This window comes from Helicoverpa zea, chromosome 15 (assembly GCF_022581195.2).
Source record: "Helicoverpa zea isolate HzStark_Cry1AcR chromosome 15, ilHelZeax1.1, whole genome shotgun sequence".
Classification (NCBI taxonomy): domain Eukaryota; kingdom Metazoa; phylum Arthropoda; class Insecta; order Lepidoptera; family Noctuidae; genus Helicoverpa; species Helicoverpa zea.
The window spans coordinates 9,035,274-9,062,865 of NC_061466.1; the positions used below are offsets into that span (position 1 = coordinate 9,035,274).

The window sequence follows — 27,592 nt, forward strand, 5'->3', positions numbered from 1 at the left end:
GTCTAGCGCAGTAGCACATCTGATTTCACCTTGATACATATATAAGCTCTATATTTTTAGAATATATAAAATAAGAAGGCCGTAAAATCAGTAAAATATGGTCTCTAAAACTAAATTGGTCTCCTTAAAAACACTTTCTAGCCTTTTCTAAGTAGCGTAGCCATAAAAATGTCTGACCTTACCCTTCAAGAGACATTCATAAATTTTCATAATTGACCATGTTTTAGTGAATAAAACGAGCTCGTTTGTTGCCAACATTGGGGTCTGAAGCCCAAACAGACCTCATTTTATTACCCTGTGGTTAGTCTGACGTAGTCCAACGCAACCGCCCAATGTGACCTGTGACCACAAAGTTCCAATTTGTTGAGACAACACTGAATTTAAATGAGATCATTTTCATCATTACTGGCTTTTTGCAGAACTTTTTTCGTCTCGCTTTTTTCCAGCCGTGGTTAGCATAATAATATTTTGCTCTCATCTTATTATGTCACAGTCATATTTGTAGCTTTTGTTCTGTTACTGAGTTTTTTATTACATTACTTGTTATGTAACTTTAGTCGCTTCTCCTAAAATAGATTTTCTCATGATATCATTATATAAGCATATCTCTGGAACATATAGATAAAGTCAATAATTTATCTCTTAGCTCATATTATCATCGCTTATAATATTTGGTAACATTGTCAGACTATTTTGAACTGCTTGATTTTAACAAGCAAGGAATATAATAATAGAAGCTATTCTCATTTATCGTTTGAATGCTTATTTGTAGAATTTTCTTCGAATTAGTCAAAGATTGGCTCTTTAAGATAGCAATATTAAACGTCTTCACAGACAGATTTATCATGCTATCTATTATAAAATCAAATCTAACTTTAACCTTTAATTATATCCTTCGAACATCGAATACTGAATACTCTCGAAAATACCAAAATCCTTGTTTGAAAAGTTGACCTTTACTTATCTTGATAATCCTATCTGAGAACTCTTGCGAAGTGTGTAGTACCTAAAAGCCTAGAGGCTCTCATGTTAAACACTGTTACACAAGCGTGATGTAAATATTATTTCAGGCTGAAACGAGGCTTGAATCTCTGTGGATATTAGGTGCTCCAATGTGGGGGTCGGTATTTTTAGAAAGGCTTATCTGAGCGCCTGAATTTGTTGTTCAGCAGGATGAACGGAAAATTTCGATGAGATTTATGACCTTACAGGCTTATAGGAGATTTTATAAAAATACGAAATTATTATTTATAGCTAACATTGTAAGATTAAAGATACAAAAAAAATATGTTTTTCATTAAACGGACTTTAATTAATCCAGGAAGAAAGCCTAGTAAGAAAGTAATTTCTTATTTATTTTTCCTTCAAATGAAAACAGAATCTTAATCTGCTATTAAGTAAATGACAAGTCAATGGCAAATCCCATTTATTTATTCATTAGACTGTTCTAACATTAAGTTATTCATAAGGTCACAGATCAACTTATATCTAAGGTACCTTGGATATAGTACCTCAAAGATGGCTATGAATCCTAAATGGGGTCCATCAAATATACACAGAGGGTCTTGTTAGGGACCTACGAGCTTTATAACAAAGGATGCATGTAGGTAAAACTATGAATAAAAAATCTTTTGAATAACTTTAGCGCTGGAGGGTTGCAAAAATATTTTCTTTATATACTGCCAGAAGTTTTGTCTGAGTTTTAAGTATAGATAAACAAGACATTTTGTTTTTGTGCTTAAGAAATATTTTAAGATGCCAAAGTAAATGTCAGAATTTCGTTTATCTATAAAAAATAGAATAAGCCGCGCATTTTAAAGAGAACTTTGGTATTTAGTCTTCAGAGCATCAAGTTACTTCGCTTCTTATAACATACAATTAAGTTCGACATAAAAGTCTATTAAAACATTTTTACGAGTACCACTAAAACCTTTTCTGGTTATTTATTAGAAATCTGATAATTATTATTTGTAATATCTAATAATAAGTAATACCCAAGTAATACCTAATCGGGATAATGATATAGTTATTCAATGCTATGTTTCAATGCAATTGCTGTTAAATTGAATTAATCAAATCAGCCATCTTGAAATAGTGACGGAACAGTCCAGTGCGCCATTACTAAATGACGTATCAGCTGTTATTGATTTCCGTTCTGAATTCAAATGTATTACACATAATTACGTGGGCTGGCTAATGGGTTTAAATGCTGCATTACTTAGAAATTGCGAAATGATATGAAAGCATTGTGTAACTTTGGAAAAGTGTTTTGTTGAATTGTTTACAAAACTATATAGGCACATACCCATTATATGTTATGTTAGGAGTTTTCCTTTTATCTATCCTAAAAAATTAGGATTTTCTGAAACACAAATAGAAAATAATTCTATTCTCGCGACATAGGAGGAAAAGTTTGCAAAGTAATAAAATGGAGTCTCCTGTGGTACGAAAGAGTTATTTACGTAGCAAAATATAATAAATTCTAAATGCTTATTCTCTGTGGGAATATAGGTACCTATTTAAAGTACATTAAAATATCCGTCATCCATATCTCTGGAGTAAATACAGGTTTAAATTAAACACGTGTTTTCCGAATAGGTATGTTGCCTACACAATCACACGAAAATGAACTCTATTTGTACAGCAATAAGAATCACCCAAGCCTGTTGAAAGGAAAATCGTGAGCTCTAATTAAAATGAAATAACATCCACAGCTCAATTGATTAATTTTATTATGGTCGTTTCATACGTACACGAGCGTGCAACTATAAAATAAAGTGGGTGGATTCTCTCGCTCTCTTCAATCAGTCTCCCGAGCCTTTATCAACTATGTTGGGGTCGGCTTCCAGTCTAACCGCAGCTGAGTACCAGTGTTATACAAGGAACGTGTGCCTATCTGAGCTCCTCAACCCAGTTACCCAGGCAACCAAACACCCCTTGGTAAGACTGGTCGTCAGACTTATTGGCTTCTGACTACCCGTCACGACTGCCAAGGATGTTCAATGACAGCCGAAACCTACAGTTTAACGTGCCATCCGAAACACAGTCATTGGTGTCCAAGATGTTCTTAGAAAGTACATACAAACTTAGAAAAGTTGCATTGGTACTTGCCTGACCTGGAATGAAACCCACGCCCTCATACTCGAGAGGTTGGCTTTTTACCCACTAGGCCACCACGACTTGCTCTCTTCATAGGAACCAATACCAAGCCAAAGTGCTTTACAAATTAATTTAATAATTTCTCGAAATTAAATGATTTCCCTTTTATGATCGCTTTCACGAATACTCAGGTGTAAAAGGAAAATTTTCCACTGAATTTACGGGCAAAATCTTGAACATTCTCTCCACAGAGAAAGTTTTGATATAACAGTACCTATTGCTTTAATGAATTCCTGGAATTCATGATCTTTATGAAGTAATATTTGCCACGCGAATTCATAAAAATAATTGTTTCACAAAACAGTTGGTTCTTTTATGAAATTGAATGCTTAAAAGCTTTTCAATTCTCATTAATGTATTAATAGAAAACGTTACTAATTAGAGAGGAATTATGAAATAAGTTTCTTTTAGATTTTTTTCATTACAAGTTCATCTCGCTTGGTGTGAAGAGCGCGGGGGCGACAGGGCTCTCGATACGGTAAAGGGCGCTCTTAACTAAGTGCTTTCTGAGATTTATTACTTCAAGTTGTCTGTCACTCGAGTTTTATTCGACAAACATTAAAGATTCCCTGTCTTATCCGGTGATCACGTTCGACTTTATAAAACCTGAGGACTTTAGGTATCTTTTAAAGGTGACCTTTAGTTTTGTTTTTATGAACTTTATTTTTGGAACATTCCATCTTAATTATCACTCTTCAATGGTTATTTAATACTCCGTTAAAATAGTGGCAAATACCTTGAAATATTTACATTAACATCAAACAAAAAATACTTATAGAAGCCATACATTTTCCCAAAATGAAACTCCAAACCAGATTCCAAACAAAACGGCTTTTCTTACACAAAAAAAGGGAACAACGTCTTTCTTTCTCTCACCGCACATTTTCCCGACGATATAATAACAATTTCCTGAGGAAATGTTCCTCTAAGTACATTGTGAGTGTGTGTGTGACGTGCTAACTACCCTCGCGTGATGGAGGTGTCTGTCTGAAGGTTTGTTACTGGAATTATTGTGGGAAGTATTATGTTGGGATGATTTATGGGCGACGTTTTTAGAGTAGGAGTATTTTTTGGTACTTTTTTCTGTTAGTGATGTATCGTATTAAAAGTAATGAGTTTTTCTTTGGCAATTCAAACTGAAACTATTTAAGTATTTGCTCGTTAAGGTATTACGGGTGTTTGTAGTTATGTTTATGTACACCTTAACGGCTTTTTCAGCCATTGCAAATTGTTGTCTTCATAGTTTTTGTACGTTTGCAAGGTTGACGTTGAACGGGAGTAATAATGACTTGATTCATTATCCGAGGACATCAATAGTTTCACTCATTCAGTTTTCTTCACCAACTCCTATTTCAAATTACTTTTTGACTAGAAAAATACTATTGTTTACAAGACCTCTAACCAGCTAAGAAACTTTATCACACTCCATTCTAGAAAACAAACAAATCCACATCCAGTTAACCCGTCTCGGTAACACGGGGGTATTTGGGACCGACACAGACAATGTTTACAGAAACGGGGTAGAGTAGGGCTTAGTGCAAATCTGGTCGTTTCGAGTCGTGGGTAGGTACGGTATACAGTATGTTTAGTTAGGTACGGTGTGCGTCACCAGTAATGCAATTTGATCCTTGAATTAACTCAATGTCGACCACGTTTTCAGTGAATCTCTATGTAAATTACTTTGAATTCATTGTTGTTTTAATTTTTATTTAAAACGTTGATTTAAATCGGATCGTGTTATGTTTTATAATTGTTTTGTTAAAATAAAAATATTTCGAATCGATTATGACCTTACTTAACTTCTTTCACAATCAAATAGGAAGGACCACTAATTGAAGTATCTGTTTGAAAACTTGATTACCCAGTATACATATCTTTTCTTTGAATTGTATAAATCATTTTTCTAGTAAAAATTGCACTAAATTATTTTGTATAATTTATTAATACATTTTTAGCTCAATTTGTATTGTATAACATTCTCAGGACTAGATAGAAAACTGTATGAAATATGTAATTAATTTTATTTTCTTTTAAAAAAAGTGTCCATGGAGTTTCTTGCCGGTTCTTCTCCATGAGACCAACTCTTTGGAACCGTGCACCTAACTTTGACGTTTCGAAAGAGCTTTTATAGGCCTATTTGAAATAAAAAATTTTGAGTTTGAGTTTGAATAGATCACATATTTTAATTGACTTAATGAGCCATTTAAGATACTAAGTCGTTTGAATCAATTTGTAAGCTAAGCTCCGCCGATTCACAAAAGAATACACAAGAAAAAGAACCTTAACATTATGCTCTATATGTAAAACATATCTTTATACAACTTTATCTGTATGCATTTCCGAATCGATATGAAAGTCTGGTCCAGACCGGCGAAATATGACCTAGATCTTCTTATAGATCCGATATATTTATTGTGTCAATATCAAGTGGGTGGGGCCTGCTGAGATAGATTCAATCTCCACTAGGTACGAGAAATAGGTAGGTAGGTATATACTTTCATTCCAGAGAAGGAATAAATCTCTTTCAGGGCCGATAGTAGCGGAAAATTCCACAGAAGCTTAGTTAGAGGAAACTTTGATATAAATCACATAGTTTAGTATAGTTTGTAGTGGCTGGTATTGAGAGATAGTTTGAATTCTTGTGATTGGTTTCGTGATATCTAGCAAATTATTATTATATTGCTGTTACCTTACTCTTCAAAATTCATGTACTTATCTAGATTTAGACAATTTATCATGTCTAGTACCTATTTTGCTTTCTTGATTCAAACAGTGATTCAAGCAGTTCTTTTTTTATGTATTATAAATCTTAACTATTAAATATACGAGTATATAGAATGGTGTTTTAACCAAGAAAATAATAAAATATTGAGTAATCTCCGGGGTCATTCACAACAGCTTGTTTATAAATCACACTAGCGATACGATGCGTGTGATATATTCGATGTCAATTTAATAGTGTCATAAATTGCATATATCGTTGGAAAATGTATGGAGACTGTGCCTGATTCTACGTTATAAGCACATTTTGATGGTAAAATAAAATATTCTGTAAAAGTCTGATAGTTGAATATGTAGGTTTTGAATATGAAATATGTCTCAACATTTACATATTTTCTAAGTTTTTAATTGGCACTTTAATTCCACATTTTCAGACCAAACCCTTATAATTCTCTTCAAATAAGCCGCAAACGGTTTGAAAAGCCAGACTACAGCCATTCAGGCCCCAATTTTCAGCCATTTTAAACCCTCAAACCCTTTACTTCTTTGTTTATTTAACGTAAATTGACGCAGCCTTCACAGGATGCCTCGAGTACATTTTATTACCCCTACATAGATCTAGCCAGACGGAGTATAAAAAATGTATACTTTCAAACTAGGACGGTGACTTTTCCCGACTTTTCTCTTTATATAAAACTATTTATTTTTCTTTTTTCTTGAAAGCTCTACGGACTGTTTTGTAAGCTAGAGGTCTGATGTAGTTTATTTATTTTGTCGTGTTTTCTTTCCGAGTCTTTTGAGGTTGCCAAAGTGAAATTTACGAGGTAGTGTTTGCTTTGAGCTTCAGGGAAGCAAGACATAGTTTTTGATCTAAAATACGGATGGAATTTTCTTAGTATGTGTAGATAGAAGTGGGAGGCTAGATGTATAGATCTACATACAGGATGTTCAAGTTATGCTTTGATAATCACAACCTAACTTTTATTCAATTCTCTTTATCTCTATTAGTATGTTTCCTAAATCAAGTTAGACATACATAGGCAGGTATTTCTATCTTGTAAACAGCAAACCAAGATTATCCTCAAAATACATCCTGTTCCTTTTGCTACACGTGTGTGTTAAGTAATTACTTTCCCGCTGAAATGCCTAATTGCTTCAATGATTACTTTCTTGAGTAATTGCGTCGTTCACAAATTATTTCCTTCCGAGGACAACACTCCTAATTTTGCGAGTGTACAAACAATTAACGATCGCGTTTATACACGACACACACACACATATACATACGTTACTTTGTACTCTAGCTACACACACACGCACTTAAATATGTACTATCGGGGACAGGCCCATCTAACCACCGCTAGATTCCGTATTGCCTAATCGTTAGAAAAAAAAACATTATCTTGCTTGTGACTTTAAATGAACGATATAATTTCCTACAAGTTTATAACTATAAAGGGTTTTCTTTGAATGGCACTGTAGGATTTAAACGCTATTATTCACCAGTGGTGAAGCGGAAAAGTCCACAGCAGTACATTAGCTCAAGCACAAGCACGAACGTGAAAAGTACAATAGCTTTCACATGTAATAAGTACCTGTAGTAGTGTGTTTTAAAACACACATGCATAAAACTTTCCCAACGTTGTATTTTTTAACTGAAATTTTCATGTTTTTCCGCGTCCATTCGATGAGTCACGTTGTAATATGAGTGTAATGGACACAGTTTTTAATAAAGCTCGAAGTTTCGAACGGACAAGCGGAGTGGATATATGAGACTTTGATTGGATGCGACTAACAAATAAATATTTCTGTTATACTAACTAAATGTTTACATGACTTTATGAGTTTTCTGTGCGCAACAGTTTTGTTTATTTCTGTAAAGGCAACATGTGTATAGTTTCCTGCAGGCTGTCTTTTGAGTACCTACCTACAGCACAAAGCTGTCGAGCTTCACAACCTTTTGTGTTTGAATTAGTAAACGAAAGTAACAACTGATAATAATCTATAACTATGTAGATACAACTTGGTACTTTTTATTAAATGAAATGAAGTAGATATATTACATTTTCCCTCAGAAATCTACTCATATTAGCACAAATAGGAAACCCGCAATAACCGATAATGGAAATATTAAAACCCCAGGTTATTGGATAGTTGTCCAAACTCATTTGACATGCAAACGGGCATCGAATCACTCGTTAAATTGCCCATTATCCTATGAATAGATTCAATGGCTCGGTTAGCCGTAACGTGGGGAGAATGGGGGAAAATGTTTTCATTAACGTGTAGGTAATCTGTAGGTAAATGGTTAGGATGTTGTAGTTGTAATAATAGGGCCTCTTTGTTTGAGTAATGGATGAATGACTCAGACGTGTCAGGATTATGGAGTAGGGTGCTGTCCCTAGTGAGTAATACGAATGCTACTGACGATCATTCTGCTGGTTGATTACAACTGCTTAAGGTTAACTTACCTATATCAATTATACGGATCTCCCAACTAAACCATAAACACTTACGGCAGTTGCATCATTTAACTACTTACTAACTGAACCATTTTCAGCTGTCAAATCACCGATTTGAACACTGTACGTACTGTCTTGTTTCTGTTACATTAGGTCTTTATCATAAAGTTCTTTAGATTTTTCAAAGAACTTATATACAGTGTTTGTACATGTCTTTTTCGGTACTAAATAGTCCCTTCTCTCCTTAGCTGGCGAGCTGCATGGTGCGACGCTGTGGGTGGTGGTATGCGCGGCCGCAGCTCTGGTGGCCGCCGCTCTCGGCGCCCTAGCCTGCTGGATCGCGCGACGCAGAAACTCGCTTGCTCACAAACTTGGTAAGTCACTTACATTGTGCTCGTACATTCCGGTAAATAACGAATTGGCTGGCTTTAGAGAGCTCTGAGAAGAACAGAAATTACAACTTTTAAAAATCATCCCTTTTTGTTGGATGCTCATCTTATTTTTGAGTTGAGTTTTGAGTTGAGAGATTAAGATCGGAATTTCTTTTTTAGTCTCAGTGCATCAAAAATGAAGTTTTAAGGCTAGTTCATAGGCGTTACAGGATTTTGATATATGGAACATTTTAGATGCAGATGGGATAAACAGTATTGTAGCTACAGGTGATGGCGTTACATATTTGCATACCATATTGCAAACCTAAACATTACTTGTGAAATGGATCTAATTATCATCTTTTGTAACAAGATTTATTTATCGTCTTTTTTTGTGCTTCTTCTAAAAGATCTCTTCTACCCAGGAGGCAAGCGCGGTCCGGACAAGGCGCTGGTCTTCCAGCCCCCTCGCCGCGCCACCGCCGTGCGCTCGCCGGGCTCGGCCACCCACTACTTGCGCAAGTCCCCCTCGCCGACCGCGCCCGCGCCGCCTGCCGCCTCCTCGCCGCCGCAAGCCACGCCGCAAACGCCTGCTGCTAATCCTGCTACTACGGTATGTAGGATCTAATATTCGTTTAGAACTTAATTAGATATGTTGGGGCCAGTTCTGCTAAAGGCTTGGTCTTCTTATCGAGGGAGCTGAGGTGTAATCACCTAACGTGCCTTGGTGACAGAGTTTTCTCATATCAGCCTAATAAGGCTTGGTGAGCTCTGGTGATCCAAAATTACTACCTATCAAGGCTGCTTACAGCAGGTCAGCTTATGACACCAATCTGTGATGGGTATGGATGATGGGCACCAATCTCTGTAACTTACTTTAGAAGTTTGACCCGCATCCCAGGAGTACTTTTCTCCGTAATCGGATAAAATATGACCTATATAACTCGGAGATAGTGTAGCTTCCCAACAGTGACAGAATTTTTCAAATCGCTTCAGCCGTTTAGGTACCTTAAGAGAACAAAAAAACATTTCCTATTTATTATAATATTAGTTCCTAAGATCATTCTAATCCCTTGTATTCTCCAACAGCCAACTGGTGGCAACAGCCCCCACTCGCCGCTGGCCCCGATCGAGCCGACCCCGCTCAGCAAGGAGCTCGCCGACGCTAACGCCACCGAGAAGACCAAGACTACTGAGCCTGAGAACAATGACGGACGACTCGGTGACCTGCACTTCAAGTTGCGGTGAGTAACTTTATATGGCAATCGTTTGTACTTTGAGAAAAGCAGCGATGAGTTTGTCAATGAACTGTTTTCTCAAGTTTTGATGACTTTAGGTCTTGTGTTTTGGATAGAAGATGGCATCTTCAAGATGCATTAAGCAAGATAAATCTAGTCAGATTCTAGGGCTTTTATTTCTTGTTGGAAAATCTAACTTGTAGGGTTTTATAAAATCTAAGCATTGGTTCACTCGGATGGATAAACAGAAATTTAAGTACGTAAGAAGACCTTTTCTTTCACGATTATCAAACCAATCATATTGAAAAAATATACTTTTTAACTGTCGAAGTAAGAAGCTGCAAAGTAAATGAAAACTTGACGTATTTACCCACACTATTTACCTCTCTAACTGAGTCGAACCCAGCCGTCATCTCTGTAAACATTTCAAAATTAAACTTTCCGACCCTCTATTGGAAGAAGGTGTTTAAACATCTTCACTCTTTGAAAATCACTGACTTTGAGTAAATAGATCTCTTTTTCCGATTGAATTCCCAGCGGGTATAGGGTACGAGGGTGGTAGACGACTCTTCGTAATCCGGCTAAACCCTATCAATCTGAACCTCCGATATCAATAAGTGCTCTATTCATTTTTACCTAGATCAAATCCACTTCGCAATTTTTATTAAAAATTACGTAGTACCCAGACTGTTTTTTGTAATGTTTGATCTGTTTGCTGTTCGCAAAATATCGAATGAATATTCAATTTCGTCAATTACGTCAACACGATTTTTCTCTCTATTTTAGTGAGTTATTTTACGAAGAATTTAGGGCTTGTAAAATTAATTATTTTTCGTCGCTCTCGGTATTCTTATACCTACTACTAAGTAACTACATTATAATTGGATTAGGCAATCTTATCGCCTAAGGGCGCGTCGAATATCGAATTTCAATATTTTCATCATTTATAAGAATGATTTATTATATTGATTGAATATTTTCACAGAAGATATTACATAATACGGCTTTTGTTTTTTGTCATAAAGGCTAGCTTCATAAGTCCAAAGAGAGTTTGTTTCGATGTTTCGTCTCAATCTGGTCATATAGGAAGTTTATACCGACTTATTATCGCTTTAAATAGAAAATTGAAGTGGAAAAGTGTTGTTATCAACTTATTTACAAAATAAATATCATCTATCTTTGTACCGTAGGTATACCAATTTTTTATCGAGCAAGAAGTATATAACACCAAAAACAAAACATTAACAACGTAACAAATACTTACCCAACACATATAGGTAATAAGATTAGTGGACCGTAATTAGTCCTAATTAGCGGCTACCTGATACCTCATCGAGACTAATTAAGGGGCCCGAACACAATTGTTGAAGTGTTTTCTTAATTAATTGCTACGCCGTCGCCTATAGTCGCCGTACAACGGAAATATTAACACAACTACTGGGAAATGAAAATTAATTGGTTTGTGATTCTTGTTTCAAATATTAGTTGATGTATGTAAGTAGGTACAAATGTACTGATGTTGTTGTCCATCGTAGATTTTCAAATTTGACAGATTCGGGTAGGTTGACAGCTGGCGTCTATACATCTATATCTATACATATAATAAATCTGTAGAAAAGTAATTTTTGTACATTGAAGAAATTGACAAAAAAAATAGCCAGCATGTTGAAGGATAACTAACAGAACCCATTTCCATCATTTTTGTCATTTTTGTCTGTTTGTCTGTTTGTCTGTTTGTCTGTTTATCTGTTTGTTTGTTCGGGATTCACGTAAAATCTACGAATTAAATGCAGACAATGCTTATATACAAAAATTCTACGTAACTTGGGGTATTACTTAGTTTTTGTTTCATCGAAATCGATTCACTCTATCAAAAGATATGATTAATTTTGTGAATTCAAGATGTAAAATATTACGACACGCAATCTATTTGTCAAAACTGTACATTTGAATGTTGTACTTATATTAGTTGATCGGCCTATTAGTAATCTTTACACAGAAAATCACACCTTTATAAGTAACTTCGGAAGAAAAAAAAAAATATGAAAATTTTGTTTAGCCAAGGTTAAAGTAGCTCCATCTGTGGTAAATAAAATACATCAAATTTGTCAAAGGCGCGAGGTGGTAAATGACAATATTACCATACATTCTTTATAGAGGATTATTATTTCAACAGATGGAGTTGTGTATTTTCCGTAATTCACCATATTTTAACACGTAGTGTAATTTTTCGATAGACATTTCAATAGTGTTTGTCACTTTGCCGTGCCACATCAAAATCCAACTATAATTATTACCTTGATGAAAAGAAAATTAATAGTTCTCAGCCAAATTTAAAACGGTGCCATCTAAATTATTTTTTGAACATTATGTCAAAAATGATGACTTTAGTGGAACAATTAATTATCATTTAAAGTTCCAGATGGAGTTCATATCAGGATTTTTTCATAAACATAGTTTAGCTTATCTTCCACTATAATGTGGTGGCCTTAAAACAAATTACTTTGAGTGAGTAGTATTAAGTAGACCTTAATTATTTTTTCTGGTGCAAAATATGTAAACTTAATCCTAGAAGAAATGAGGATCTATCTCTCGCAAGCGCTGCGAAGCGTGAGGAAGGTAATGTAGGATTCTGTAGCTTTAAAAACAAGCCCAGATACAGAGTGCAGATAAGAAATGGGAGCTCTCTCTATTTAATACCATACACACAAAAGTAAAATGCTTTATGCGTCTGAAAACGTACAAATTACGCGCCGCATACCAGAGACATGCTTACTTTCAACTTCTGATCGCAAATACACTGTTCACGATTACGAACAGTCTCAGTAAGACCCGAGCCAAGTCTAAAAACCCTAAAAAACACCTTTTATATAAAACTACGTTTGATGTCATTTAATCACAAAGACAGAATTGTTCTCTGTTGCAAATCCTATCCACCTATATCCTATCCTAATCCAGAATGCATTGCAGGTGTGCATTGCACAAAAACCAATGGTATCCTATTCGAGAAGTCAAAAGAGTTGACCTGCCAACGTCAGCTTCTGCGCTAAGCAAGTGTTCTTAATAGTACCATCAGAATTACATTCATCGTTGAATGAGGTGAATAAATTTTCAGAAACCACAATAACAGTAGGAGCCAAAGCGTATTATCGCTTCATAGAGCTCTGATTGGCCCCAGGTGACCAAGTCAGGTCTGATTTGTTCGTTCATCAGATCTTTGAAAGTGTTTCGGTGGATACTTACTGTCGTCCTGTTTACGTGTGACACAAAATATGGTATATAAACGTCCTCCGCAAGAGCGAAATTTTCCCGGTGTGCGGTAGTGACGCACAGTATACAACACTTATGTTTCTTTTGATTTGCTGGCTCCACCAAGAAATGACAAATTGCGAGCGTACATTCTGAAAATCTTGGCAAAACTACAGGTTTCAAGTACGAACACATGAAGTGGACTCTCACAGATACGTACATTTTGCCTATTCGTGAACTAATGCAAACATTTCGGTGGAGTCCCGGCTTAGGCCTCCCCCACATTAGGCGTGCGCGATCCTCGGGCGTGTGAGTAGCGCGGGCGCCGCGCGTGCGTCGCGAGCGCGTTGCGTGAGCGTCGCGTTTTGCTGCCCTGCGGCATTTGCAGCGCGCTCGCGGCGCGTACGCGCCGCTCTCCTTGACGTTTAAGGCCGCTGCCTCGAATTTTGCGGGCAGCGGGGCGGCAGCGGTGGCGGCGCGTTCGGTCACCGTTTTGAATGGAGCTCACCGCTCGTTGCCCGCTCCCGCGCCGCTGTATTCGAGGGCCGATCCATTTGATTATACGCGTAAGATCCTGCCGCTCCCGCGCCGCCGCCGCTGCCGCCCCGCTGCCCGCAAAATTCGAGGCAGCGGCCTAACTGCTAAGGCGTTTAGCGGGCGGCGGGGATAGCAGGCGAAGGGGTAAGAACGCAACTCGAGCGCCGCGTGCTCGCCGCGAGCGCGTCGCTTGCACTCTTCACACATGCCGCAGGGCAGCAAAACGCGACGTTCACGCAGCGCGCTCGCGACGCCCGCGCTACTCACACGCCCGAGGATCGCGCACGCCTAATGTGGGGTCAGCCTTACCATGAGTAAGTGAAACTATCCTACCCTATGCGCCTGCTGATGATGATGACTCATTTTATCATCCATCCAGCTATTCCCCAACTATGTTGGTGTTGGCTTCCAGTCACCGAATCTGTTTGAGTACCAATATTTTGCTTGGAGCGTCTACCTATCTACAATCCAGTCAACTACACAAGACGATATCCATATTATGGTAAGACTGACAGACTTTCTGGCTTCTGATTAGTCGCAGCAGCTGCAGAAAATGTACAAATGACAGCTTTGTCAGACTCAAAGCATGTAGACATAGATTATAGTTGTTTCCTGTGAAAATTACTTACGCACCATACGTAATAATTTTCCAAATTGGCTGAACAACGTCACAAACTTTACTTCTTTTGTCTGGTCACATCCACAACACAGCCTTGATCAATGAATCTATGCGACTGCTAAGTGCTAATCCTAATTATACTGTCACGTGAAAGAATGCACCTACGGGATAAGTAGTATTTTGACGATTCTATATTGCCCACGCAGACGAAGTTGCGGGCAACAGCTAGTAGGTACATATTTCCCTTATTTTCTGTCAATAATGAACAAAAACGTAAACATAAAGTAGTTAAGTGAGAATATTTTACGGTTATTTGATTTTAGTAACTACCTATGTTATGAACTTCAGAATGTGCTTGGCGAGTCCATAAAGATTATTTATTGATGAGCTACTACTCCATAGTAAAGGGAAAAAATACTGCTGAGTCACGTGTTTTCTTACCTTACATCGTTTTGCTTCTAGCCCCGTTATATTTTCTTTCAGAAATAATATATTTCTATATTTGCTTTCATTATAAAATGCAGTTTATTAGAAAAATGCGAAATTATAAGGAAATATATTGTTGCGTGTGATTGTGACCGGTGTTTATACCGATTAGGTGGTTTACACAGTTATTTTATGTAAGTTAATGTTATATAAATAGAGCGTAAGCTCATTTCATAATTTCTAATACATACGCAATATTTCACTTCGCTAAAATGTCCTTGCAATATTCGAACCACTCAGAAATTCTGCTCCACTTTAATGATTCACGCCGCGTCAGCCCGTCAGAACAGTTTGGAGTTGCAAACCATGCATTACAAAGCCGATACACGAACATTATCGACACGTCACCACTCCACGTAAATAGAAACTCTCTGAATCACGGAGAACAAATGACTAGCGGAGGTGCCATAACGGAAAATCGCCTAAGAAAGTAGCGCGCCAGAATGCGGGGGACGAGGAACGTCACTAAGTTCGCCCTTATACGCCTTCTTTGAACCCGAACATTTTTTTATAATACCAGAAATCGTTGACAGATGTCTCAAAGAACCCAAACGCCTTATTAGTTCACTAGTAACTGATCGTTTTGCCCACGGTACGAATTAGACCTAGAAGAAGGCGCCTGACCTTCCTGCATTATGGCATCTCCGCTTACTCCTTACTCCGTGTTCTGAATCAATAACTACCCTCCCGCCTTCGCAATTACGGTACCACACGACCCCACACGGTGACATACCACACAGGACTATTGTGACATCGCTTTGTCACACGCCTATGAAGTATTCCTTTGTAATGACCAATCTTTGTTCGCGATAAATAAACTTTACTATAGTATTGTTCGCTGAAACGACTGAAGCTGTCTATATCTCTTTGGATTTTGGTGGGAATAACGGGGATTTTGAAATGGTATTGTGAAAATAGTAGAGTTTCTGATCCTATATTGACGAATCTTTGATTGTGCGCCAACAAAGCTCTTGGCCCAACCTTCGATATCTCAAATTGCCTTTAAAAAAACTCTAAAAACTTTAAATAAACTCGAAAAGAAAATGATTGCCTGCGAATTGGTTCAGATACAAACTTTGAGAGATCCGATTTCGGGATACTTTATGACTTTGGTTCTTTTATCGTGGGTGGACCAGGAAGGGATTGATTGATTGAGTAGTTACCACATACCATCGAGATTTGAAAGAACTACATTTTGAAAGATGTACATATTAACTTGGACTTGTTTTGTATAAATCTGGTTCTTCAAACCTAAACAGGCGTGTTGCTGGGGAGTTTGTTGCGCCACTTCTTCCCAGCAAAGACACATAGGAATTTTATTCAAAATTCCATAGCATAGAACAGAGATTTCCCGTGTGACATAAAACGAATGTAATGCAAGCGGATACGAATGAGTCAAGGTCTGATTACAGACATGCACACCTTCGGCCGTGACCACCAACACCTGACCTTGGCTTACACGTGTTTGTCAAGGATATTGCTACAAGTGCACCTATTTATTTATATGAATACTTACCCGTATGGGCACACGGAAATGCTGCTATTGACGTTTATTTCTATAACGAAACGTTATGGTTTCAAATTAAGATATTTACTAAGGTACCTATTGATCGTTATTCTGTTGAATTTGGTATCAAGTTAGCTACCCACATCATATTTTTCCAGTATCAAAGCTTGGGCGGAACCATACAACTACAACAAGCAGACGAACGTAAGCTTAAAAAATTGATTGCCCTCAATAAGCTTCACAAAGAAACTGAAGATTCGATTACAGGACCTTTAACGATGTTACTTTTGTAACAATTCTAAATTAAATTCTCTCGATGAGTTAGTTCACTAGGAGCGCAAGCAAACGTGGACGTAGACATAAAGTAGACATATACGCATAAGTTCTTTCTTGACAACGAAATCTTTGGCAGTTATTGTAAGCCCCTAAAACAGTACTTAACTATAACAACTTGGTATTTAATGAAGAACCTTATTTTGAAAGACAAATTACTTCGTTAATCCCTCTTATTAAAATATCGACTTAGTCCATCTTTTCTCATTATCGCTAGAGGGATCAAAGTGCGACCAGATTATCGTGGAGATGATTAGACGGGACGAGATCATAATGAACGCTTAATATTGGAGGTTGGGCTCGGAGGCTGGGGGAGATAAAGCACTATCCTTTATGAGGAGATTTTGTATATGTATGGAAGTAAGCTTTTAATAGTTTGATATAGAATTTAGATAAATACTTTCCTCTCTGTCTCACAGTGCTTCAATCTGTCTTCTTATGTGGACTTCGTATGACCCTGTTCTTATCCAATTTGCTAACTCATGACAATTTCCTGTAGTTTACCATTGTGTGACTTAGTAATATTCGACTTTCCGTAAGCAAAACGAGGCGTTGCTGATTAAATCGTTATGAACTATAAAGTGAATTGTTAGAACCTCCTTGTTTTCCGAGGAAACAGTCCTGAAATCCTTAATCTTTAAAGTTTTAACAAAGAATCTTCAATTACTATCTCCTTGACAACCAAAAGGTGTAACTCTCGACATTTAATTACACACTTTCACACACGTGAAATCCCTTAACTTTTTCACGGCAAAGTTAAATTGTCTCATTAAATAGTTGGGGTTGTTTACGCAGTGGGATCGTTTCGTCCGCACGTCTGTCAGTGCGGATAATTTGCGGAGTTATAACAATGTTTGTCTGTGGCCGAGGGCGAGTCGTTATGCGTTCACGCCAAACAAATTGAGAGGTTGGATTCAGTGTATTTTTGAGAGGTTTAAAATTGATAATTAAGAGTTGAAAATAATGTTATAGTGCTGGTTAATTGGTAGTTGGAGCTGGGTTTGATATTTCGTTAACTCAGGGTTTTTATGCATAACATAATAAGAATATTTCAAAATAAGTACCATATTTCAATCTCTATCTATCGTATAGAAACAAAGGCACTTTTCATCTACAAATTATTTGGAGTCATCTAAGCGATTACGATTACTTAAATACAAAATTCTTGCAAATATACTCCTCAGGTTTTACATCTATAAAAACCGAAGTTCTAAGCCGATTACAGTTTTACATCATCATAACTCATTCGTAGCACCATTCGGCACAAACTTCGACAATATTCTACGCAATATTACTCTCACTACTCAAAAGTAATCCATTTGTGGCAACACCGGCAACTGGCAACACTGGGAACGCTGGCAACCCTAGGGGGTGTTTTGTTACACGCCACATAAAAGCCTTTAATGGCATCTAAGCCTTTTTACTGTGTTTTAATAATAAACTGTCGCAACGTCTGGCTTCGCTCGTAAACATGAGATATTCAGACGCTTGTAAAAATGTTATTATATTGAGTTCAACTATTTTGTTTGGAATACATTCCTAGACGTTGTAAATATTGATAAGTAAATGGGGTGTAGGCATGAAACGGTTTTTTTTTGCTAAAATTGAAGCTTTTTTATTCTTTGTGTGTTTATAATTCATCTGTGTTTGTATATTATGTTGTGTAGTCGATACTTCAAAATAACGTGCCATACAATTAAAAGTCCAGGATTTCAGATTCGACTTTTCCGGCAAACGCAAAATTTTGAACTTCGAATGATCTAGATTTGTTCCCATCATGCCTTATTGATTAACATGTCAACGTCCACTCTCAATATATAAATAAAACGTAAACTTTACCCATCGTTGGCGGTTCTATCGTAAAATATCGGGGAAGTGTCACCCCAGCTCGCTCCGTCGCGCATATAAACTCTGTGAACAAATTTCTTTAGACCCTCCTTACTCACGTGGTCTATACCAGAGACTATAGCGTGTACGTATACAAACTTATCTGTTTGTAGACTCTTTGGTGAAGGTTTATTGGTATTTGGGCCTGTTGAGGTCACTCGATTAAAGGGTAGTGTTTTGTCAAGTATTTATTGGGGAAAAAGCCCTTTATGTAGAAAATAAATTGAATATTGATTAATTTTAGTGAAATGGAGAGTTATTTTAGATACGTGGTATTAACAAAATTTTTTTTTTACAATCTTGTAAAAGGTATTATATCGGGTGTGTCGTTCACAATCACATTAAATCCTATCGCATATACTTTATGATATTCTATGGCGAATTGTAAAAAAAATAACCTAATCCATTCAGTGGTTTAACCACAGGAGTCATTTTTCGTTTTTATAATTTACAACATCATGTGTAAAGCAAAGATAAAGTTAGGAGTATCGAATATTTTGATCAGTTGACAGCTGTCAGTTTTCAAGGGAGAAATTCAGTTGTTTGTAATGACTGACTTTTATATGGTGTTCTAATTTTCGCACATTTTTATTCAATTTACTTTGTTTGAAAAATTCACTTTTTTATTTTTACGCATTTTTCTTTTTTCTTTGTGTTAATCGACATATATAAACCAGTATATTAACGCATTTCATTTAATGTGATTGTGAACGACACACCCGATATAGGTAACATTCAAAGCCTCAATTCTAGAAATTATACATGCGAAGATACTTTATATACCTCATAAATATTAAACCAACAACTTATCTCTATCTGGAACAACTATTACACAAATAACAAATGCAAATGAAAATAGTTATTGAAATTGCAAGCAACATAAATTCGTGGTAACATCGCTCGATAGGAATCGGAGCTAGTATTAGCTACAATATTGCCTACACTTCGGTCTAGGTTCTACAGATATGACCTAGTTTCTGCCTAACGCATTACATAGGGTTAGTGCTTTTGTTCACGACCGGGTGAAATCGATAGCAAATATCAAACGGAATTTGCTGTGTAAGTACCTAATTCAATATTTTGCAAAGGGGCGAGTTTTTAATTATAATAAGTCTAAGAAACATTGGTTTGTAAATGCAATGAAAATAATAGCTTCCACTAAACGAAAAATCGGATATTTCAATCAATCAAACATACAAAAAATATTAATGTCCAATAATAATATGCTTATGCAATTTCAAAAACTGAACAGTTTCCGTGGAAGTTGACTATATTTATATTCAAATATTTATAAGGTACATTAATTTGTTTATGCATAATTTCGAAGATATTTATCGTTAGCGTTTTGTTTTGTATAAGTTACAGAAGATTATTCACCATCAGTTTCAGTTTAAAATAACACGTATTGCATAAAGAAAACTTCGAGATCGCTACTAAATTTGCATTTAGGCAAAAGACTTTTCTGAAGGAAAAGTCGATACCCAACGGAGCCTCTTAACTTTATTTAGAAGCAATTTCATTTTCCAGTCAGTCTCAAGTACAGTCGGCTGGCATTATGAGAAAATAAAATACTATAAATAGACAAGAGAAAATAAACATAGCTCAATTACCAAGCCGAGATTAGCTTAATAGATAAGAAGCCTCAGATAGTCAGATATCTACATAAATACTATCTCGGAAAACTGAAATAACGTAACATTTTTTAATTACACTCATATTTACGTTTATATTTAACTAGCTTCCGCCCGCGGCTCCGCCCGCGTAGAGTTCGGTTATATCGCGTTTCCAAGATAATTCTTCAAAAGCCCGGGATAAAAGCTATCCTGTTGTTCTTTCTCAAGGTAAACTCTATCTCTGTACCAAATTTTATTAAAATCAGTTCAGTGGTTTAGACGTGAAAGCGTAACCGACAGACAGACAGACAGACAGAGTTACTTTCGCATTTATAATATTAGTAGGGATAGTAGGGATACCTATACTCCAAGTTAAAAGATTCATCCGAAGCGTATGCTAAAGAGAAGACACTAAAGTCGCAAAACTTTCGAACTATGTTCGAGTCAATAATACAATTTTACTGACTACAAACTTTGTCTGCAGCTATGAGACCGAGAAGAACGCACTGGTGGTTTCGGTGGTGTCATGCCAGGGATTGCCGGGTCGCGAGCCTGCTGGACCGGACCCTTACGTCAAGCTGCAGCTGCTGCCTGATAAACAGCACAAGGTTAAGACCAGGTAAGCATGACATCTTCCTTGTACGAAGTTTGTTTTGTTTGATCCCACCAGGTGCTTGGGATAGCCCATAAGTTCGCAGGGCCATAAATTGCGGGCACAAAAAGATTCTTTTTAGGGTTCCGTACCCAAAGGGTAAAACGGGATCCTATTGTTTTTACTCCTTTTTCCGTCCGTCCATCCATCCGTCCGTCCGTCCATCGGTCCGTCCACCAGACTGTATCTCATGAACCATGATAGTTAGAGAGCTTAAATTTTCACAGATGAAGTATTTTTGTTGCCGCTATACTTAACAACAAATACTGAAAACTGGAATAAAATAAATATTTTGGTTGGCTCCTATACATCAAACGTGATTTTATGGCTCTGATACAAAACCCTTCGTGCGCGAGTTGGACTCGCACTTGGCCGGTTTTTTTTATTTCTTGTTCCTATATTCATGAACCTTAGGTATTCGTTAGTTTCGAATAATCTGGTGTTGATACTGAACCTTATTTGGTTTGTCTTTTGCAGAGTTGTGCGCAAGACCCGCTGCCCGGTATACGATGAGGACTTCACGTTCTACGGCATCGCCCCGCACCAGATTGCCGGCATCACTCTGCACTTCGTCGTTCTTAGCTTTGACAGGTTTGTACATATCCAAAAAAAACCTTATCTTCCTTGGTTCTATTTGTCTAGGCATCAGTTTTATATTCGACCTGAGTATGCAATAGATGATCTACAATCGTGACTTGTTGACATAAATAAAAATAGACAATCACGATATACTTTGGTACATTATTATAAAGGCACACACAATACCTTTTTCTTTAACCAGCGGTTTCGCCAAATTGCACCCACCGTAGTCACGGGAGACGTTTAGCTGTTGCAAAGCAGAGAGTCGTGCTCAAGCAGTTAGGGGTCCATTGATAGATGATGTTGAAAGTGTAGTTAATTAATAAACTTGTTCCTATTAATTCCAGATATTCCCGTGACGAGATAATTGGCGAAGTGGTATCCCCGCTGACGAATCTGCAGCTGCAAAGCGGTGAGGCCATGGCGCTTTGCCGCGAGATACAACCACGCAGTCTCAAGGTAAAACTCTAACCGTCGTGCCACAAAAACTTTTAAAGTCTGTTGAACACTTGTCTAAAAAAATGACTGATTATGACGCTGAAATAAGGTTAATTTTGCAACCACACTTTTTTGTAGTAAGGCTGTAAACTTTTAGTATCAAGACAAGACTTGATTGTTAGATAAAATTGGCTGAAAACTCATATTTATTGAATTCGGGTGCATAAGTGAGCATACTAGAACTCCCCCTATATATAGAAGTACATGGGGTAATTCTAAAGGAAGTATTTAGTGAGAAGGTGGTGGTATGTAGATGGAATTCATAAGAGAGTACATCGTTGGCGTATATAAAGATGTACTCTCTTATGGACTACATAAGAGAGTTCATAAGGTAATCTTTAGAGTGTATGTAGAAAGGAGGAGTAGGTATAATAAGGATAGTACCTACAAAAGGACTTGCTTAATTTTTGGATTGGATTGCCGTAAAATAACACACTGCCGTGACAGCCAACAAATCAGATCGCGCGTAGCGTTTGTTTACTGCTTACTTATTATTTTACGAGTGAGTTCAGTAAGTTTATCAATTTACGAAAATGTGGACGTAAAATATTACAATTTATCTCCCGTTTAGAATCTTACGAAAGTTTATAAACTTCCTAGTAAATTGATAAACTTACGGATCTTGTTATTTTTCGGTGACATATCTATTTAATATCATCTTACCTTACCCAGATGCGCAGCGTGGGTCGCGGCGAGGTGCTGGTGTCGCTGTGCTGGCAGCCGGCCGCCGCGCGCCTCACCGTGGTGCTGCTCAAGGCGCGCAACCTGCCCAAGATGGACGTCACCGGACTTGCTGATCCGTTAGTATTTTAAATAAGCACTTGTGTTATTGTGAAGGTTTGAAGATTTGTCTAGTGTTGTCGACATGGGAAAGTTATAGATTCACTCCTTATTGAATATTCTCTACACCTAAGTAGGTGTAGAGAATATTCAATAAGGCAAGTCTGCACATCAGTGGTACTGTCATGCACCTTAACTCAATAGTAATAAGTACGATTTTCCTATAAAACTGTTACCACTGACCTGAAGTTGACTGTACCTTATATCAAATCTGGCAAAATAAACCAGACATGAGTACCTTTAGGTACTAGTACCTTCTATCAATTCACATATAGATATTTCACAGGTACAAGACAATTCGTTTGTATCACTACATATCGGTCATTTGACTCCTCTCTAAACCAAGTCGTGCTAGAATATTTAAATGCACAGTTATGGCTCTTCAGTTTGAAAAACATAGTAAATGATCTTACCTTCTTGCCCCACAGCTACGTGAAGATGTACCTGCTATACAACGGACAGCGCATCGCGAAGAAGAAGACCCACGTGAAGAAGCGCACGCTGAACCCCGTGTTCAACGAGTCGTTCGTGTTCGAGGTGCCCGCCGCGCCCAACGCCACCCTCGACCACGTGTCGCTGGAACTGCTCGTGCTTGACTGGGACAGGGTTACGAAGAATGAGGTCAGTAAGAAAGAAATAAATAAAATTCATTTATTCACACATTGGCAAACAAAAATTATAGTAAAATCTGAAAATTAACGACTACAATAAGGAACACAAAATGGGAAGAAAGTACATAACGACAGCAGTAGGGATAAGGTGAGAGCTATTCCTCCCGATAATGGTGTGAAAGCAAAAGTCTTATTTGATGAATGGACTTTTGATTTGGTTACCGAAAAGGATTTAATGGATTTGAATGTTTGACACACTGTTAGATAACACTGTGTAGGGAGACTATGAATACAAAGGTTCCTAAGTCAACTTCCTACAAAATAGTTTTCTGAAGTTTTGCAAAGTTCGCATTATATGACGTATCGCTTACATGACCTATTTTATGTACCTTCATTTACCCTCCAACATATTTCGGGAGCTCCTGTTCTATGTTATATGAAGTAAGTTTTACAAAAACATAATGATGACCCTAATGACGATGTTGTTGGTTCCACCAGGTGATCGGTCGGCTGGAGCTGGGCGCAGTGGGTGCGGGCAGTGCACGACACCACTGGCGCGAGGTGCAGGCCGCGCCGCGCCGCCAGATCGCCGACTGGCACAAGCTCAAGGAGTGAACCGACTCTACACCCCACCACGTTCATACTGCACTGCTCATCAACCCTGACATCTAGAACACACCTTTAAGACCACTGCTTAAAGTGCATTTTCGCCTGAACAACACAAGATCTCAGCAGAAGAAAAATTTACATTGCTGAGTGCTTGCTGGTGTGGTTCTGGTGAAAATGAATCTTTCTACGGTAAGGTCTGTGAAAGTATCGGGAGCTGTCTGTCGATTTCGATTTAGGTTCAAGAGGAAAATATTCGGACAGGCACAGCCAGTTCCTAAAGAAATAAACGATGGAAATAACATGACTTCAGTCTCAGAACTGGTCTGAAAGTACATTTCTAATCTAGTCAAGAATTTGAAGAATGTGAACAACAATCACGGAGGATAAAAATCGATCAGGAAGGAAGCTCGTGCAGTATCAACAAGGATTCTGTCTAATTCCTGTCATTCCAACACATTATTCCTTTACCATTGACATACTTTCTGTGTTCAGCTAACTGGTCGTAACATTAGCTGGACACGAAAGCGTTTGTGATATGCTCGAATACTCAAACGGCAATTCCAAAACGTTGACCTAATACTGTTACTTCATCGAATCTTGTAGAGGTCGTTTGAATATTCGGGCATCAATCACGGGTCTGTAATTTAACATTCCATCTATTTTGATGTAGATTTTTGTAAACCTTCAAAGTCTGTGCCTACAAACCAAGTTTACTTTGTTAACGATTGGCCATAAACATTGTTCTGTTAATTTAATTTCTCACTTATTATTGTTGCACAGTAACGTTAGCAGAAGGATGGCAAAGCCAAAGTCCAGAGGTTAAAGCGTTTGTTTTAGAATTAATTTGTAAACTAAAAAAATGATATTGTATATTAGATAGAGGAAATTATTTGGAATTTATTCGCGTGTATTATGATATGTTTGAAAGCGCACAGCGTCCCCTAACCGACAGTAATTGTAAAACATTCTCTAGTGTGTATTCACGTCAGTGCAAACTCGTGTTTATTCAAATGTAGATTAACTTAATGTTTTGAAACGGGAGTGAGCATGGCCGTCGAAGAAAACCAGTGGAAATAACAATTAACACCATGTATTTATCTATGATTAACACCATGGAGGAGACTACACAAATTGATGAAAATTCTACCACATGGAAACATGACTATGAATTGAAACCCCTTTAGTGAAAATGGAACCAGGCCACCAAGTCTTTATATTTTTTTTTCGTTCGAAAATTAACTGATAATGAAAAACGGAATGCTCAATACAACATTAGAACTTGACAGCTATGTATTATGAAACGAATAAATCTCTCCCGTTTCAAGGTCGTCTTTATTCTACATATCTAAATGTAAGAACACTTGATGTAATGGATTTCACTCGTTATGGTACCTATTAAGTAATGTCTGACAAACTATTCGTAAGCATAAATGTTGTTTATTTTACGATTAGCTATCATCAATCAAATCAAAATTAACTATCTGTAGAAATTGTATGTACGTGAAAATACAGGAAATCTTAATATATTAACTGAGATTTTCATAAAAGATTCTAGTAAAAACAAAAATTCATCGAATGTTCAGATATATTTTCTGGGCGCATTACGTTGCGGTGAGCTTAAAACACCATTGTTAACGTCAGTTAATTTACTCTTCTCAGAAAATTAACATGGCTATCGGGTGATGGGATAAAAAACCATTGTCTGTAAAGTCGTACTGACGATAGTTGAACGTGACAACGTGAGTAGCTGCCGATTGTGCCTCTTTGTCGCTCGCTGCGAGCTCTCGCTTGCAGTTCAAGCCTTAAACGGAACGCCTCAGAGCGAGGTAACGCCTCAGAGCGAGGTAACGCCGCATGAGTCATGTTTTTTCGTGCGTGCAGCCGGCTCCATCGATTTATAAGACGTTGTCACGTCAAAAAGTAATGCGCGTAGATATTGTTTTCGTTTACGAAATTGTAAAGAAAATCGAAATAGTTCTGTCTCAATATCAACGATGGCATCAAATGCCATTCGGTCCATTTCACTAAAACTGTACGTAACCACTTCATTAGCAATCATGCTACAACAAAATCAAACACAATTTTTGAACCCAAGCATGCGCAGGATTGGACAAAAGTAATACTCATTGATCGACTAGAACATAATACTTATGTATGTATAGTTTATAGGTTAGACAAATAAATCTATTTTATACCTAAAATTACTTTGATAGTTGTTTAGGTACGTACTATAAGCTCAGGACGAAGCTTCGAGCTTTCTGTCTCCTAATGTACTCTCATAGTGTCGCTGTGTCACCATAGATGGCGCTTTCACCAATGATCTCATTTCATTGATATACATATTTTTGAAATTGTCGGATATTGTAGGGAATGTATTATTTATTGTACTTTATAATATCTCAGAAGTCGTAGTGACAATATACGAATTAAAAATGTAATAAAAATTGCAATGTATGTACAGTCACTTACTATGTATGCCGAAATTAATAAAAATCAACGTTGGTTTAGTGAAATTCATCGCTGTAGTCATTGGAAATTAAGGCTACGTAGCTGTATGCCCTTTATTCATACTTTACTCCATACTTAACATTCCAAACTTAATAAAAATGTAAATAGTCATTGCTTGATCATCGATAAATCGCTTTCTCATTCTAATTGTTAAAATAAGAAATTATAATTACTTAGTCGTAAGTACCTACTTTACTATCACTAAATGTTTCCGTTTTAATGATATCATGTGTTTTACTTTGTAAATCAATTTGTTCATGTGTAGTAGATGAAATTCATGCGAAACTGGTTCTTATCGCTATAGGCTTAAAGTCTGTTTCGTTACTAGGGTATGATGTAAGTAATTCGATTGGATGATGGGGTATAATTTTTGTATGATTTTTGCGAGCAATGGGACAGACTTTTGGCTTTATTACTATAATAATTATTGTTGTATTTTGACCAAGAGACGAATAAAAGAAATGGTTTTTGTCTCAAAAAGCGTAATCCTATAAATGATCGGGTTATTTCGTGTCTTGGTGAGAATGTGAACAAAGAAACAGATATACCAGCACTTGTAGTGTATAGACCACGTCATCCACATCACCGATATCAGATTTGTATACTAAGGGAATTATAGTGAATAAAATTTATTGACTGGTGCTTTCACAATAATTGTTCGTTTCATTTCTTCCTTTGACCCTTTTAGGATTCCTTGTTTACTACGAAAACCGTTATAGTTTCGCTATATCTGTCTGACCGTCCGTCCGTCTGCGGTTAATCTTAGTGCAAAAGCCAACCAAAATTATTTTCATATTTTTTTACAAGCTTTTCACTTCAGGGGTTTTCGTACCTGGAATATTTTTTCAAGCTAAACAGAAACGACGACGTTATAAGAGTTGGTTATTATCGAACAAGCTCCGCAACCGTTAGGCATTATTATTGGTTTGTCGGTTTTCAAAAATCAAAAAAGTATAAAAAAAAACAAATAGTGTGAGTAACCGTCCCACTACACAATACGCTACTGTGCGACAAAGACGAATTATTAGTTGCGCGCAGCCCGTCTCTGTTACTCGCGGTGAGGAAGAGCCGACCTCAGCGCATTAGACAGAGATGAATTATTATTTGCGTTTG

At 37.2% G+C, this 27,592-nt stretch overlaps 1 protein-coding gene across 1 annotated transcript in view; it reads left to right on the top strand.

Annotated features, from left to right (window-relative positions):
• Positions 1-27,133, top strand: part of LOC124637025 (synaptotagmin-4) — a 38,588-nt gene extending 11,455 nt beyond the window's left edge. The window contains exons 2-10 of the mRNA XM_047173341.1: positions 8,591-8,716; positions 9,139-9,326; positions 9,803-9,957; positions 20,667-20,801; positions 21,312-21,425; positions 21,761-21,872; positions 22,584-22,711; positions 23,180-23,372; positions 23,861-27,133. Coding sequence (XP_047029297.1) covers positions 8,591-8,716; positions 9,139-9,326; positions 9,803-9,957; positions 20,667-20,801; positions 21,312-21,425; positions 21,761-21,872; positions 22,584-22,711; positions 23,180-23,372; positions 23,861-23,977 — 1,268 coding nt within the window. The 3' untranslated portion in view covers positions 23,978-27,133. The remainder of the gene's footprint in view (positions 1-8,590; positions 8,717-9,138; positions 9,327-9,802; positions 9,958-20,666; positions 20,802-21,311; positions 21,426-21,760; positions 21,873-22,583; positions 22,712-23,179; positions 23,373-23,860) is intronic.
• The last annotated feature ends 459 nt before the right edge of the window (positions 27,134-27,592 follow it).